The 15062-nt window shown below is 35.0% G+C and overlaps 1 protein-coding gene across 1 annotated transcript; it reads left to right on the top strand.

Annotated features, from left to right (window-relative positions):
- Positions 1-11066: 11066 nt before the first annotated feature.
- LOC132061873 (uncharacterized) lies at positions 11067-13165 on the top strand. The gene is made up of 3 exons (XM_059454558.1): positions 11067-11405; positions 11505-12635; positions 12752-13165. The coding sequence occupies exons 1-3, from the start codon at positions 11067-11069 to the stop codon at positions 13163-13165; spliced, it is 1884 nt and encodes a 627-aa protein (XP_059310541.1).
- Positions 13166-15062: the final 1897 nt, after the last annotated feature.

The raw sequence follows: 15062 nt of genomic DNA on the forward strand, positions 1-15062 counted from the left end.
AAACTTCATAAAGTGGTTCATCAGCTTGAACATTCTCATTTTCTACCGTCATGGGACCAATATCATGTGCATTGCTGTTGCTCTCCCTTGGTTGAGAATTACTTCCTTCAACAAAATCTAACTCCAGAAATGTTGGCCGTGCGAGATTTAACAACTCTAGTACCTCAAGAGGGTCAATAGAACCTACATCCTTGGGAATGGTCTATACATCCCATGAAATAACAATGAACAGTCCTGGGATCAGTTTTCTTCTGCAGCGGATCAAAGAATTTAATTGTTGCATGACAACCCCAAACCTCAAAATGATTCAGACTTGATTTCCTGCCAGTTCACAATTTAAATGGTATTATAAGAACAACCGTACTCGAGACTCGATTCAGAATATAAGCGGTAGTTTTTATGGCTTCACCTCGAAGAAATTCGGGCATATTGGTCCGACTCATCATAGTTCTTTACATGTCCATTAATGTATGATTACGTCTTTCAGCCACACCATTCTGCTCAGGATTTGCAGGCATAGTAACTTGACCGATGATACCATTTTCTTGAAGATACTTGACAAAGGGCCCAAGTGTTGACCGAGCTTCAAGATATATCCCATAATATTCACATCTACGGTCAGATATCATAATTTTGATAACTTTTTCCAATTTCTTCTCAACTTCAGCCCGAAAGATCTTGAAAACATCAAGAGAATCAGACTTTTTCTTAATCAAATAAAGATAAAAATAGCGATAATGGTCATCAATAAAGGTGATGAAGTATTTGTTGCCACACGGAGTAGTAGAATATGGTCTTACCACGAAGGCAGTCAACACATAATCTGGCATCATCATGACTAAGAGATGGAAGAATATCGATTTTCACCAATCTATCAATGCATTCCTTAGAAATATGACAGAATCGTTCATGCCAAAGTGTTCGAGACTTCTCTTTAATTGAAGACCACTTAGATTTAGCAGTCTCAATATGAACGTGAAGTTAAGAGTCAGATGCAATTTATATAAATTAGTAACAAAAGGAAAAATACCAACACATTTCGAGTCAACAATATTTCAGCTTTATTATTATCAAAAGTCATAACATAACCAGCCTTGTCCAAAAACTGAATGAAAATTATATTTCTTCCAAAATATGAAAGATAAAACACATTATTAAAAAAAAACTGAAATTCACTATCTAGCTCTAAGTGGAATGTCGCAACGGCCACAACGTCAAAGAAAAATGCTTTCACCAACTCTAACTTTTGCTTCCTTTAGACTTGGCTTCGTTTGATCTCTTACCCCATGCAAAAAAATTGTTGCTATGAATAGAATAACCACTATCTAATCATCAAGAATCTTTTGGTGCATCAGTTAAATTAGGTTCCGAGCAAACATACGCAAACTCCCTTTGATCAACCTTTTGTTTCTCTTCGTAAGCCTTGAACTTGAAGCAATCTGCTATCTTGTGACCTTTCTTGTCACAAAAATGACATTTCATACCAGTACCTTTTTATTTATTGCCATTGCCATTAGTTTGTCTAGTTTTACCATTCCTTTTGAATATCAAAGTTTTCTTAGGGCACTTGTCAATTTTTGTTTCCCTTGAACTTGTTAGCAAAAAATTTGGCTTGAGACCATGTTTGCAGATTCTACCTTTTCATTAGTAGACACCACTTTTTCTCTTTTCACTTTTGCTTCCTTGGCATCACATTTAGTAATAAGCTCATTAATAGTCCACGGTTGGATGCTTGTATTATAATCAGTCATCATCTGACTAAATTGTGACGGAAGTTGTGAAAGAAATTCTTGAACAATAAAACTATCAGGAAGAGACCATTCTCAAAATAAATTGACGGATTCCCACTATTTCCTCATACCTTAAATTCCTTAGCTTACCATCAATCTTGAGGCTTCAAAGATTATCAGAAACTCGAAAACGCTCACCCACAGCCTAGAAAAATTTCTTGGCGCTGTAGCATGTCCTATTTTTTCCGATTCGCATTTGCACTTGCCTCATTTAAAAAGAAAAGTGTCCCGGGGAAGTACGGTTGTCAATCGTACCGGAAAAAAGAAAAAAATATACTTCTACGTAATGGTACTCTAAATGGACTTATTTTTAGAGTCACCACCTAATTTTTAGGAAATTAGGAAAGACCGAGTCGAAAAGGGTTCATTTAAAACAATTATGTTATGATTATTTTAAAAGAAACCTAATTTACACAGAGTCTAGGTAAGGGTTCTGGTGAATCCTCGGGGAAGGTGTTAGGCACCCCGATATTAAGGATCCGCTCAATCGCGGTTTACCTACGGGTTCTTACAATATGTTCATATAGATATAAACTGGTTTGTGATAGAAAATAGTTTTTGTTTAATATTTCCGCAAATAAATATTAGTCATTTATGCAAAAATAACGCGTTTCAAGAATCAAAAGTGATAGACTTTTGCCCAACATTGGACGTTTGGGTGTCGTACTAGAACACTTAGGCTAATAACCGAAGGCTCTTAGCCTAAGAAGGACCCTACGTAAGTCCACCCAAAATGGTTTTTGAAAAAAGTGTTTTAAGTATAGGAAATAGTTTTATACGAAAAATAGTTTTTGTATATAATATGGTAATCATATATAAACCATAATTATACCAAGTTATTTGTAATGAGTTATTTATTCCTAAGTTATTCCAATTTTTAATCCCAACTTTTATCCCATTTTATCCGTTTTATACAAGTTCTTATACAAGTCTAAGAATATCGAAATCAGTCCAACACTTCCAAAACGGTCCATATTAGTCCGAATCCTTGAAATTTTTAAAATGTTAGTTTCAGTCACAAGGTTTCATAAATTGAGCAGATTTGGTCCTTTGAAGTCCGAACGGTCCGTTTTCCCATTTTATACCATACTCAGGTTAATTAGTCTATGAAAATTGTTTTGGGCAACTCTAATGAGCGGTTTAATCATATGGGTTCCAATATGAAATTTTAAAACGCATGTAATGATAACATAAAGCATGAATTGCAAAGTTTAAGGGGGTTGGGCCTATCAAGCCCAACAGAAAAAATGTTTATCAAAATTCTAAGTCCATTCCCAATCCCGCTCCAAATGCTTTGCTCATCCATGATTCGTGTTTGACTCAATCTATACTCATTGGTGGGCCTCATGGAAACCCACCAATGGGTTTTGAGAGGTATGAAATGCCAAGAGTATGTTTAACGTTAGTATACATCCACTAATTAAGCTAAGTACAAAAATAAAGAGGTATAACAATTATTACAAAGCAAAAAATGAATTACAATTTGTTGGGCCTAGCCCACTTAATGATCCACGACGTCAAATAATCAAAATGGCCCAGATGTGGAATAGGCCCAAAAATAATAGCAGTGACAAGTCAAGTATGGAGACGCAAGTGACAGACCCACACAATAAGCCCAGTCCCTTCTCTTCTAAAAAGCTTTTCTAAGTGTTAAGGAGTGTTGTTCATAATATGCTACTGGTATACTCCCCGTTTTTCTTAAATTTTTCTAAATGTCAAAAGGTGATATACAGGATATACCACTGCTATACTGCTAATTTTTCTCAGATTTTTTTTCTCTAGGCATCAAGAATATGGTATACCTGATATACCATCGAAGAGCAAAACTTTTTAAAGGGAATCCCCTCCAGATATACCAGATATATGATTGCTTTATATTCTATTAGCCCTTAGACTACCATACTCAAGCTAAAAAAAACTTCAAAGCCTTTAGGAAAGATTCTGCCTCTCTTCTAAAACCAAATTCTTAACTGTAGTCAAAGCTAACAAGAAGAACTCTACAACATACAATCCCAATCGCCAAATCTTGACACACGTAGAAGCAGGAGGCCACGAGAAAGATTCAACTAGCCCTCAAAAGCAAAGAAAATCAAGTAGCCTTTAGGTAGTATGAAGGTTTTGATAATGCAAAGCTTCTCATATATCATAATTCAGCAAATAGCAATGGCATTGCAGGCACAGGGTTAAGAGTGAAGCAGCAAAAGACCAGACAAGACCTCAATAATCCTACTCCAAATACTAGTTTCAAATTTCTTTTGAGGAAATCAAGGAATAATAGGGTAATGAAGGACCTAGCCAGGAGTTTTCATTTTTTAAACCAAGAAGAAAGCTAAACCAAATACTTGGAAAACCACCTTGAAAACCATTTACCACTTACAAAGGCAAATTTAAAGCCCAAAGTCAATTATATAGCTATTTTACTTGAACAAGTTCAGATTTTAAACAGATTTAGAGTGCAGATTCCTAATACTTCCTAAGTCCCTATTATCCTAATTCATACTCAATCATTGAGTCACACTTATCCCAACCAGTCCCCATATCATCTCAGCATATAAGTAGTCCCATAGGAAACATTGCAGAACTTAAAATGACAACCTTGACTTAGTTAATTTTATAGAATCAAACACAGGAATCCAAACTCAAAGATGAGGTCAACTAAGGTCTTAATCAAGGAATAAGGGATGATCAGAACAGAATCAGTAGGTTTTCAAAAAGAAAGTAAAAGAGAGCATGAAGTCATCCTAGGTGTAGTCCTCATATTGTATAGATTTGGGTCATAAGCAGGTAAACAGGGGTGGAAGTCATATATATAAGCCTCAAGACCTTACCAACAATCCATTCAGTCCTATACAAACAAGCAGTTACTATCTCTGTCCCTTTAAAGCAGTTTTGAATTCAACTTAGCATTGCATTAGATGTCACAATATTTCACAAAATTAGGCAGTTTAGACAGGACTAATTCTATTACACCTCCTACTTTTATAGCATGAGTATGCCACTTACTTCACCATATTAATGGAGTATCAGAGACGTTCCATGAAGTTTTGGAAGGCACAAGCCATAGGAAGAACGTAACAGTGAAGTAAATGATGCATTACGATCTCGTAAGTCGTAATTGGGAAGGACAACCTTGAAACCAAAGGAAATGACTATTATCAAGTATGATCAATGATAAATATCATGTATGGAGAGTTTCGGAAGATTTCGGGACCATGTAAAGCAAACAAAATAAGTTGGTCGAAAATTTGAAAAAAAAAAGTTGGCAGAATTCTGGATAGAATTTTGAGTCAACTTTGGAGGGGTATATCTCTAGGTATATAAGGAGTTTTAAGGTATTTCAAAAACCTAAAATGAAGTTCTTCGAGTCTAGTTTCCAATGCAATAAACCGCTCATCAATGCGATATCGGAGCAGGGAGTTATGGACATTACAAGTTAGGCGGATGAAGCAGAAAAATGCTGCTACAGTACCCCGGGTGCTACAGTAACCCGGCCCACACACACCTATAAATACCCCTCTAACCCATTAATTTTCATCAATTTTCACCATTTTCTCATCCTCCCCACTTCTAAAGAGTTCTATGATTCTCCACAACTTTCCATAACTTTCTATAATTTTTCATAATCCTTTATAATACTCCATAACCCTCCATAATCTTCCACAACCTTTCCATATCATCAAGAGAGAATATCAACATCAAAATCTCAAAGAAAATTTATGGAAGATAATTGTTCTTGTTTCTCTTCAAGGTGGTGATGAACTTGATCTTGGAAAGGGGTGAATGAAGTGAAGTTCTTCCACTATAAGGTATGTTTTTTCCTATTATTTACATTATTGAGATGATGTAAAGGTTTAAAAATTCTTAGAAAGGAAAGAATCATAGAAGAAAAATCATAAAGAGTTGAATTGAAGTTGATGGCCATGAGGTGATTTTGAAAGAGAATTTGGGATTAATTTGAGACTAAATTGAATATAATTCTTTGATTATGGTATTATGGATGTTGTTATGGTTGGTTTGAAAATTGGAGAAACATTGTGTGGGATGTTTTATGGAATATATTGATATTGATATTGTTGTTGATGTTGTTGATATTGTTTGGAGTTGTTTTGGTATTTGGAGGAGGTAAAGAATATAGGGGAGATCTTTGCGAATTTATTAAATTCTAAAAAGATTTCATTTGAATGCTTGAGACAAGTGTATGATATTGAGCCTAATGATAACGTGGATGGTTTATGTGTAGAGTTGCGAGCTTGGAAGAATAAACGTTGAACGACTAAGGCGATCGAAAGGTATGTTAAGGCTAAATCCTTTCTTTCTAAAGGCATGGTTCTTTTGTTATAAACCATTGTGCCATATCCATAATATCCTTGCTTCCACAAATGCTAGAAGTCTATGGATCTCATGATCCTTATGATATTATTGAGCTTATTCATAATCTTGAGACTATTCTTTGTGATTGATCTCACCTCATAATACTTGTTCTTTCGAGGTGAGATATAGCGATGACGATTCTATTTCTAATGCTATCTAAGTTCATGATTCTCGAGACTCCCATGACATCGTCGACTTCACCTTAAGATAGTTGATCTTCTAAGGAAGGATATAGTGATAATGATAATGCTAATGATGATGTTGATTTTATTTATGTATTTCTATGTATATGTATGTATATATGCCTTGCACTCCTACTGATCAGTTAGGTATAACAACAAGTCCCGAAAGGGCCGTGTAAGGATAACAACGAGTCCAAAAAGAGCCGTGTACGGATAACAAGGAGTCCCGAAAGGGCCGTGTTCGGATGACACCGAGTCCCGAAAGGGCTGGGTACGGATGACACCGAGTCCCGAAAGGGCCGGGTACGGATGACACCGAGTCATAAAAGGACCGGGTATGGATATGACAGATGTATGTATAGTAAGTGTATGTGAATGCATATGTATGTATGTTGTGTATGGATGTGTATGATATGTTTCTTTTCCTGTAGACGAGTAGTTTACAAGACAGAGATCTTGAGAAGAGTACGAGGTATAATTACTTACTTTATCTTATATTATCTTCATTCTGATATCATACTACTATTCATGCCTTACATACTCAGTACATTGCTCGTGCGCGTCCCTTCTTGTAGGCGTTTGTGTTCATGCCGCGAGTGTAGATAGGCGAGACGAGGATCTTTCGTAAATCGTTACAGCAAGTCTTGGTCTTGAGTGGTGGCTCCACTTCTTCTTGGAGCATTGCCGAGTCAGAGTCTATATATATATATATGAATTGTGTTAAGGGTACGTCGGGGGCTCTGTCCCGACTTGTATACCTCAGTCATGTTCATAGAGGCTTTGCGGACGGTTCTGTATGCCCTAGTCATAGTGTGACGCGTAATGTCGGCATCATGGGTCTATGTACATATACTTATGCATAATATTATGTTCATATTTAGCCTCTTGATCTTATTGTTGCCATTCGAGACATAGAGGATATGAGTTGTAAGTTGGTTCGCTCGGTTTCTGCAAGGTGCCGGGTGCCAATCACGCCTTACCTAGGGTGGGGTGTGACAAATTCTTAGTAGCTTAGGGTGATTCAACAATGAAACTATGGACATGTTGCTATATCTTCCAAACAGACAACAAGAATGATGCACAAAAATGGTTTAGTGTTCAAGAAGAGTGATCATGAGAGGTTCATGTTGCTTCTCCTAAGTCATAAAATGATGTATTCAGAAACAGGATATGCCAACAAAATGTAAAGAGTAGAAGTGTTCAAGGTCTAGAATCAGATTTGGAGAAAAAGGACAGAAAATGTCTAAGTCACTACTGTTCCTGATTTCAAACCTCTTCCCTTTTTTTAAAAAAGAAAAAAGAAATAAACTCTGAGTTTCCTTGTATAACTAACTCCTAATGATCTGATAGTCAATGGGGTATTCAAGATCCACTTAATCAAAAAATAGATTCATAAAGCTTTCTTCACAGCAAACCAAACATCAAGACAAAGCTAAAAGGGACTAATCATAATAAGCTCAATAAAGAAGACAAATCATGCTAAGATCACAAAACACACACAACAAACCCCAAAGACCTTAGCCTAGGCCACTGATTTTCAAATTTGGACAAAAGACAAGTTCCCTTATCCCTTTGTCATTTAATCCCTGCACTGCCCTGAAGCTAATGAGTAAATACACACACATAGCCAAGCAGGGCCCAGACTTGTTCCAAAACAAACATGACAAAATTATAAATTCATTAAATTCCTAAATTTCTAAAAAAGAAACAGATTCTTAGTTTTTTAGAGGATTCTAGTTTCACTTAACAGCTTCAGAGTCTGTAAAGAACAAGTTAAGAGGTCCATTTTATACTCTCCTAAGACTAAACAGGTTTTAGAGATGACAAAATGTACACCCATACAACCCATTGATCACACAAACCAATGAATCCCTTTATTACAGGTTTAAAGGTCACTTAGTCAAGAAAAAGAAGAGGATGAAAGTCTGAAGTTCAGGCTTCAAAAAAATCACGTGATGCTATAGTTTTCTGATCTTTAAAAGACTACCTTTTGCAAGTTTTGAGAAGTTTTAGCCTTTACAGAATAGGAGAGGTAAAGTCAGCATAGGTAAGAATGAAGCAAACACAGATTCAAGAGCCTCTAAGCTCAACTGGTGGGTTGTAAAGAAACAAGCCAATGCATCTCAGGTTCAAGAGACCATCTTAGTTCACAATTAATCTAAGGCAGTCATACAAGATCATGACATAACTCAGACCCCCTAAAATCTCATGGAAGTGCACTAATAGGTTCATTCAAGTGAAAACACAGATCTGAACTTCATTTTTTCTTCCTTTTCTTTAGAAATCAAAAGTTTTCACTCAAAGGGTGTTCAAACCCTTTTTAAAACTAATTTGCGAGATAGTGAGCACGTAGACTGACACCAAGGCAAGTCCCCAAATTCTTTTCTCTCTTTTCTTTATATATATATATATATATATATATATATATATATATATATATATATATATATATATATATATATATATTTGAAGACTAACACAACGGAGAACTTGCAATAGGCCAAACTAAACAGGACATATATGAACATTTTGGGCCATTATTCATCTTGGTTTTTTACCTTAAAACCTCTTTCACATCTTAAACAAAATTCAGAGTTGTAATCTCATGTAAACTATCACAAACAAGGAAAACAAACTAGATTATTTTCTGACTCAGTTTTACAAACATCATGCCCTTTAGATAACAACAAGACACTACTGTTAAATACCTTAGAAACTCAGAACCAAACTTGCACACCTCAGCATAAAAGGAAAATCCAATGAAACAAAGAACCATGGACACAGAAGATCCCCTTTTAATCAAGCAAGCATTTTAAGACTACAAAAACACTTATTGAAGATGGTAAAATGCATCTACACCACTATATTGTCACATCCCACACATCAAGAAAGTTTCACAAGTCAAATAACCTATCATGATTCATCAACATAAATAACAATACAAAACAAAAAAATGACAGAATGGAATAGATAAAATTGAAGTATTACTTTTTTGTAGGGCAACCTAAGGATCAAAATGGGGATTGAATCTCCAAACTTCAAACACCAACAACTAAAGCACCCTTAACAGCTTTCAAAACCTTTTGGTTCTTCGAAAATATTAATCTTTCTATCAAAAGAAATTTTTCAGAACCCCCTTTCCTTTACGAATACTAGTTATTTATAGGACAATAAGTGAGAACAAAAAATAGAAAGTTCTAGGTGCCCTCCCTTCAACAGATTTTCCCCCATTTTTCGAAAACAATTTCAAAATCCTATAACAACTCAGCAAATTTTCTCAGACAGCTCACAAATTGTACTATTTCCCCAATCATAGAACAACACATATCATCAAATATAACTAAATTTATCCTTAAAATTCAAATAAAATCAGATAAATCAGCAAAATTCTAAGATAGTACGCATAGTCACAAATAAAACAAAAGAACCAGTACATATAACGTATACATTGTACAAATAGGATAGAAATCCTAATAGTACCGGAATTACTCAAATCTTTTGGGAAATTGCCCTAGGTCCCTTGTTTATAGTACGAGGCAAGCAAGTTGGCTAGAAAATCTTGGTTCCGCTCATCAGGGGCGGACCTACGGGGGGTGACGGTGTCGATTGAACCCCCGCTTCTTCGAAAAATTGCACTATATATATATATATATATATATATATATATATACGATCAATTTTTTATTCATGTATAAATATTAATTTTGCATCCCCTTAACATAATGGACAATTCAGCTCAGCGGCTGAGGCGCCTCCTATTGAGCCCGTGGTTGCAGGGTCGATTCTAGGCAACGACTCTTTTTTAACCTTTTTCATCCAATCCTTTTTATTTTTTTATTTTTTTAATTTAACAGAAACGACGTCGTGCTAGACTGTTGGACTATGTTTATTAGTATTATTAAAAAAACGTGATCCATTTGGGATAAAACAATCCGTAATTTCAAAAGGTGTTGACCTCATAGCTTTCTTCTTTATCAACTCACGTTGGCTGCTCACTACTAGCTGCTGCCTTTTTGTTTCAAGGTCCTTTGCTCTAGTTATCTTCTCCGCCCCTGCTCTGTCATCTTCTTCGACCTTCGTTTTTATGATGGCTTCCAGTTCCAAGGTTTTTTTTCCTCTTATTTTTCAATTTTCACCATAATCAAAATCACAAGAAACCCATTATTGTTTTTTGTTAGTTGTTAATCAACCCATTTTGTGAAATGGGTAGCTGACCCATTTTCCATCCATGAACCCTAAGCCTTAATTGTTTTAATTCTTAAATGTTGTTTGTTTGCAAAATTGGTCTTCTAGATATTTATTTTTAGCTGATAAAAGAATCAAAGTGTAGATTTTTATTTAGTAATCAATTCCTTTTTATGTGTGCTGGATTGTGATTAAGTTGTTTTCTTGCTTATTGAGACATTTGTGCCTTTAATTCTGACTAAATTTTTTATTATAATTCAGTCTCAAAAGTCAGTGAAGAATTATTTTACCAAAGTTCCAAAATCATGTTTGGACTCTCATGATTAACCTAATCCAGAAGAAAATGTCAACCACTCAGAAGTACCATTGCTTTCTTCTCGGAAATTTGATTTGAATTCTTTAAAGCATGATCAAGAAAAGAACTCAAATCTTGGACTTTCATCCAAATCATCGTGATGTTATTCGAAGAGAATGACTTAGGAGAGGTCCTTGTCAACCTTGGCTTAAAGAGTATCCTAAAACAAAAGTTTCTAGATACATGCGTCGTTTTAATCCTCAGTGGTTTAGTGAATATTCTAATTGGTTGGAGTATAGTGAAAGTAAAGATGCAGTCTTTTGTTTGAATTGCTATCTATTTAAAGACGATAATATTCATCAAGGTGGGGGTGATGTATTTTCGACCATAGGGTTTAAGAGTTGGGAAAAAAAGAAGAGTCTTAAAAAACATGTTGGTGGCAGAAATAACATTCATAATCAGGCAAGAAACAATTGTGAAGATCTAGAGCGACAAGAACAATCTATTGAATTTGCACTTGTAAGGCAAGATACTCAATTTAAGCATGAGTATCGGCTCCGCGCAACTGCTTCAGTTGATGTTGTAAGGCTTCTTTTGAATCAGGGATTGGCATTTCGGGGTCATGATGAATCTAAATCATGACTTAGTAGAGGTAATTTTCTTGAAATTCTTTCATGGTAGTTTGAAAGGTGTGATAACATTAAAGATTTTGTATTGAAACATGCTCCACAAAATGATCTGATGACTTCTCCAATGATTCAAAAAGAAATTGTGACTGCGTGCAAAATTGAAACAATTAAGGCTATCATAGAAGAATTAAATGGTGATTACTTTGCCTTGTTGGTTGATGAAGCTTTTGATGTGTCGCGCAAGGAGCAAATGGCTATTGTTTTACGATATGTTGGTAGAATGGGATTTGTGATGGAGCGACTTATTGACATTATTCATGTTCAAGATACTTGTGCATCATCTCTAAAAGAAGCAATTGTCAATTTACTTGCTCAACATTCCTTGAGTCTTTCTTATGTACATGGACAATGTTACGATGGGGCAAGTAATATGCAAGGCAGAATCAATGGCCTTAAAATGTTGATTAGGCAAGAAAGTAGATCGGCTCATTCTGTTCATTGCTTTGCTCATCAACTTCAACTACGTTTTGTTGCGGTTTCTAAAAAGTGTGTTGAAGTGAGGGAGCTTGTACTATTGGTTTCGAGTATTTTGAATATGTTGGGAGCTTCTTTTAAACGCATGGATGAATATCGAGACTCTCAAAAGAAAAGAATTCAAGAAGCATTAGATATGGGTGAACTTGAAACTGGTAGGGGCTTGCATCAAGAATTTGGTCTTACTAGAGCTTGTGATACTCGTTGGGGATCCCACTACAAATCTTTTAGTAACTTTATTCTTATGTTTGGTTCAATTGTTGATGTACTTGATGATATTGTTGTTGATTCACATTGTCCAGATGAAAGTGTCAAGGCAATGGGATTTCTCAGAGCATGTCAAACATTTGATGTTGCGTTCATATTGCATTTGATGAGAGATATTTTAGTAATCACAGATGAGCTTAACAAATGCTTACAAAAAAAGGAGCAAGATATCGCAAATGCCATGCTACTTGTTCAAGTAGCAAAGAAAAGGTTGCAAAAGTTAAGAGAGGAAGAATGGGGTTCGCTTATTGATAAAGTATCTAAATTTTGTATCAAGTATAAAATTTTGGTACCTAATTTAGATGATACCTCTTTAAGATCACAGCGTAAACTTGTTGGTTGTACTATCTCACACCGTTATTACATTGAACTGTTTTCCAAAGTTATTGATTAGCAAATTCAAGAGCTTTCTTATCGTTTTGACGAAGTAACGACTGATTTGCTTCATGGAATTGCTTGTTTAAATCCAATCGACTCATTTTCTAGTTTTGATCTCAGGAAAATAATGGAATGGCTGAACATTATCCTGATGACTTTGATGAATTTAGTATGGGGGCTCTTGAAAATCAACTTGCGAGTAACATTATTGATGTTCGTGATCTTAAGGAAAGGTTCTCCGATCTAAAAGGACTTTGTGATCTTTCAAAAAGATTAGTTCAGACAAAGAAGCATTCAAATTATCCTCTTGTATTCCGCTTAGTGAAACTTGCCTTGCTTTTGCCAGTTTCCACTACATCCGTTGCTTTTTCGGCAGTGAAGTTTATCAAGAATGACTTTCGGAGTCGAATGAATGAGGGTTATTTTGGTGGTTGCTTGGTGCCTTATGTAGAAAAAGATGTGTTTAATAGGATTTCTAATGATGTTATTATAAAAACATTTCAAGCAATGAAACCTCGTCGTGTACAGTTGTAGTAATATACTTGCACTTTCAATAGAGAATTGTGTTTGTTTTGATTTCTTCGTGTGTTTATTTTTTAATTTTCTTGAACCCCCTTATAAAATGTTCTAGCTCCGCCCCTACCGCCCATGGAAACCTTGTACTCAAGGAATCTGAGCAACATCCCCTTAAATCGATCCAATTCAAACCCAAATGTTTACCAAAATCACGAAATTGAACTTGGGATGATGATAAGATGAGACGAAGGGTAAAAACCCTCAAAAATCCGACCAAAAATGGCCGTGAAATAGCCATGGAGGCGGAACCCTAGGGACGCCTCAAATCGCCTAACAGAGAAGGGTGAGGATCGGGCCAGGGAAAATGGAAACATGGGGGTGGAATTTTGTTTTTACAAACTTCCACTTCCCCCTTTTTTTAAACAAATGCCCCCCAATACTTTTTTTAAAAGGTTAATTTAAAAGCCACTTTTTAATTTAAACTAACTAATAACTAAATAAGATAATAATCATATAACTAAATAAAAATAGTTTTTTAGGCTAATTTAAAACTCGTAAACTTAGAAAATTAGCTTCAAAACGAGCCTAATATCGATATAGTTCTGGATAATTTTTAAGGATGTGAAAAATGCGGTAAAAAATGAACCGTAATTCATACGTTGTTTTAATTAACGATTTTCCCGAGTTAGACGGAGCGGGATATGTATCTCCTTTTCAAATCACGTTTGTGAAAGTAAATAACTCGTAATTTTTTGTAATTGTTAATTTTTCATAAAAATAAAACGTCAATTTTTGCAATTTTCTCGGGATTTTTAAAATCTTAAATTTTTAAGGGCATCCTTACTCAGTCTTGGACTTGGGAAATTCAAAAAACTAAAACACGCATTTCATGAGGTGAAAATTAGGTGTCAACAGGCGCTATCTGTTTCTGGTAGAGACCCAATAAATGCTCAGCAATTGACCTCTCAAGGCCTTTAGGAAAAACCTTATGCATCTTTCCCATTTAGCATATTCATTTTTCTCTTCGTTACTATTATCCTCAGTTGGTACTGACGGTGCATCTTTTAGGATAGTCATATCTATCTCAACCAATTTAAAAGCAAATTCCACATCACGTTTCCTTTTTCTGTAATTTGATCCAGTCAGGATTAATTTCAATTTCAACAACTTTTTTGTTCTTTGTAAATAAGACTGAAATAAATGCAGCTTGATTAATTAAGGCAATATATTTTTCACCAAAATATGTGCAAGTAGCTGTATAATTATTAGCTCCCTTTTAGGTAGAGAAAATAAACACACAGCTGATCATGCACCAAGTTCCTATTAGAACAACAATTTCATTATGGGATAGTCTTTATCTAATTTTAACATAAAGTAACCTCAATATACTCTAAAATTAGACAGTATTATTCAAAGTCTGTTTCAGGCTTGTGATGTCTGTACTTATATTCAGGATGACTCAAAATGATTTTCAATAGAATTTGAAAAAATGTTACTGCCTAAATTATTTTCTGCGACTTTTCAAATTCCAGAATTAACAAATCCAAAATAAATACTTCTACGGCTAAAAAATTGCCAAATAATTGCAGAAAATCCAGAACAATGTGAGGATTCTACTCGAAAGTGCTCTTGACAGCTGGGCTTGTCATATTCTTCAACGTCAAGTGGGTTAGGGTTGCAGAAAACAGGGTTTTTGTGACCTGTTTTGACCCTTTTTCCATTCCTCACTTTTCGTCAGTTTTGTTTCAAATTAATACATGAAAATTGAGTAAAAATGTATGTAGACATATCTGTGACAATTAAATACTCAAAAAAACGTCAAACAAATATTAAAGCTTTAAATTTCCGATTAATGGCTTTTAAAGAATCAAACTCTTGATTTTTCAAAACCTTTTCTTTTCAAGATAAAAATAAT

This window comes from Lycium ferocissimum, chromosome 7 (assembly GCF_029784015.1).
Source record: "Lycium ferocissimum isolate CSIRO_LF1 chromosome 7, AGI_CSIRO_Lferr_CH_V1, whole genome shotgun sequence".
Lineage (NCBI taxonomy): Eukaryota > Viridiplantae > Streptophyta > Magnoliopsida > Solanales > Solanaceae > Lycium > Lycium ferocissimum.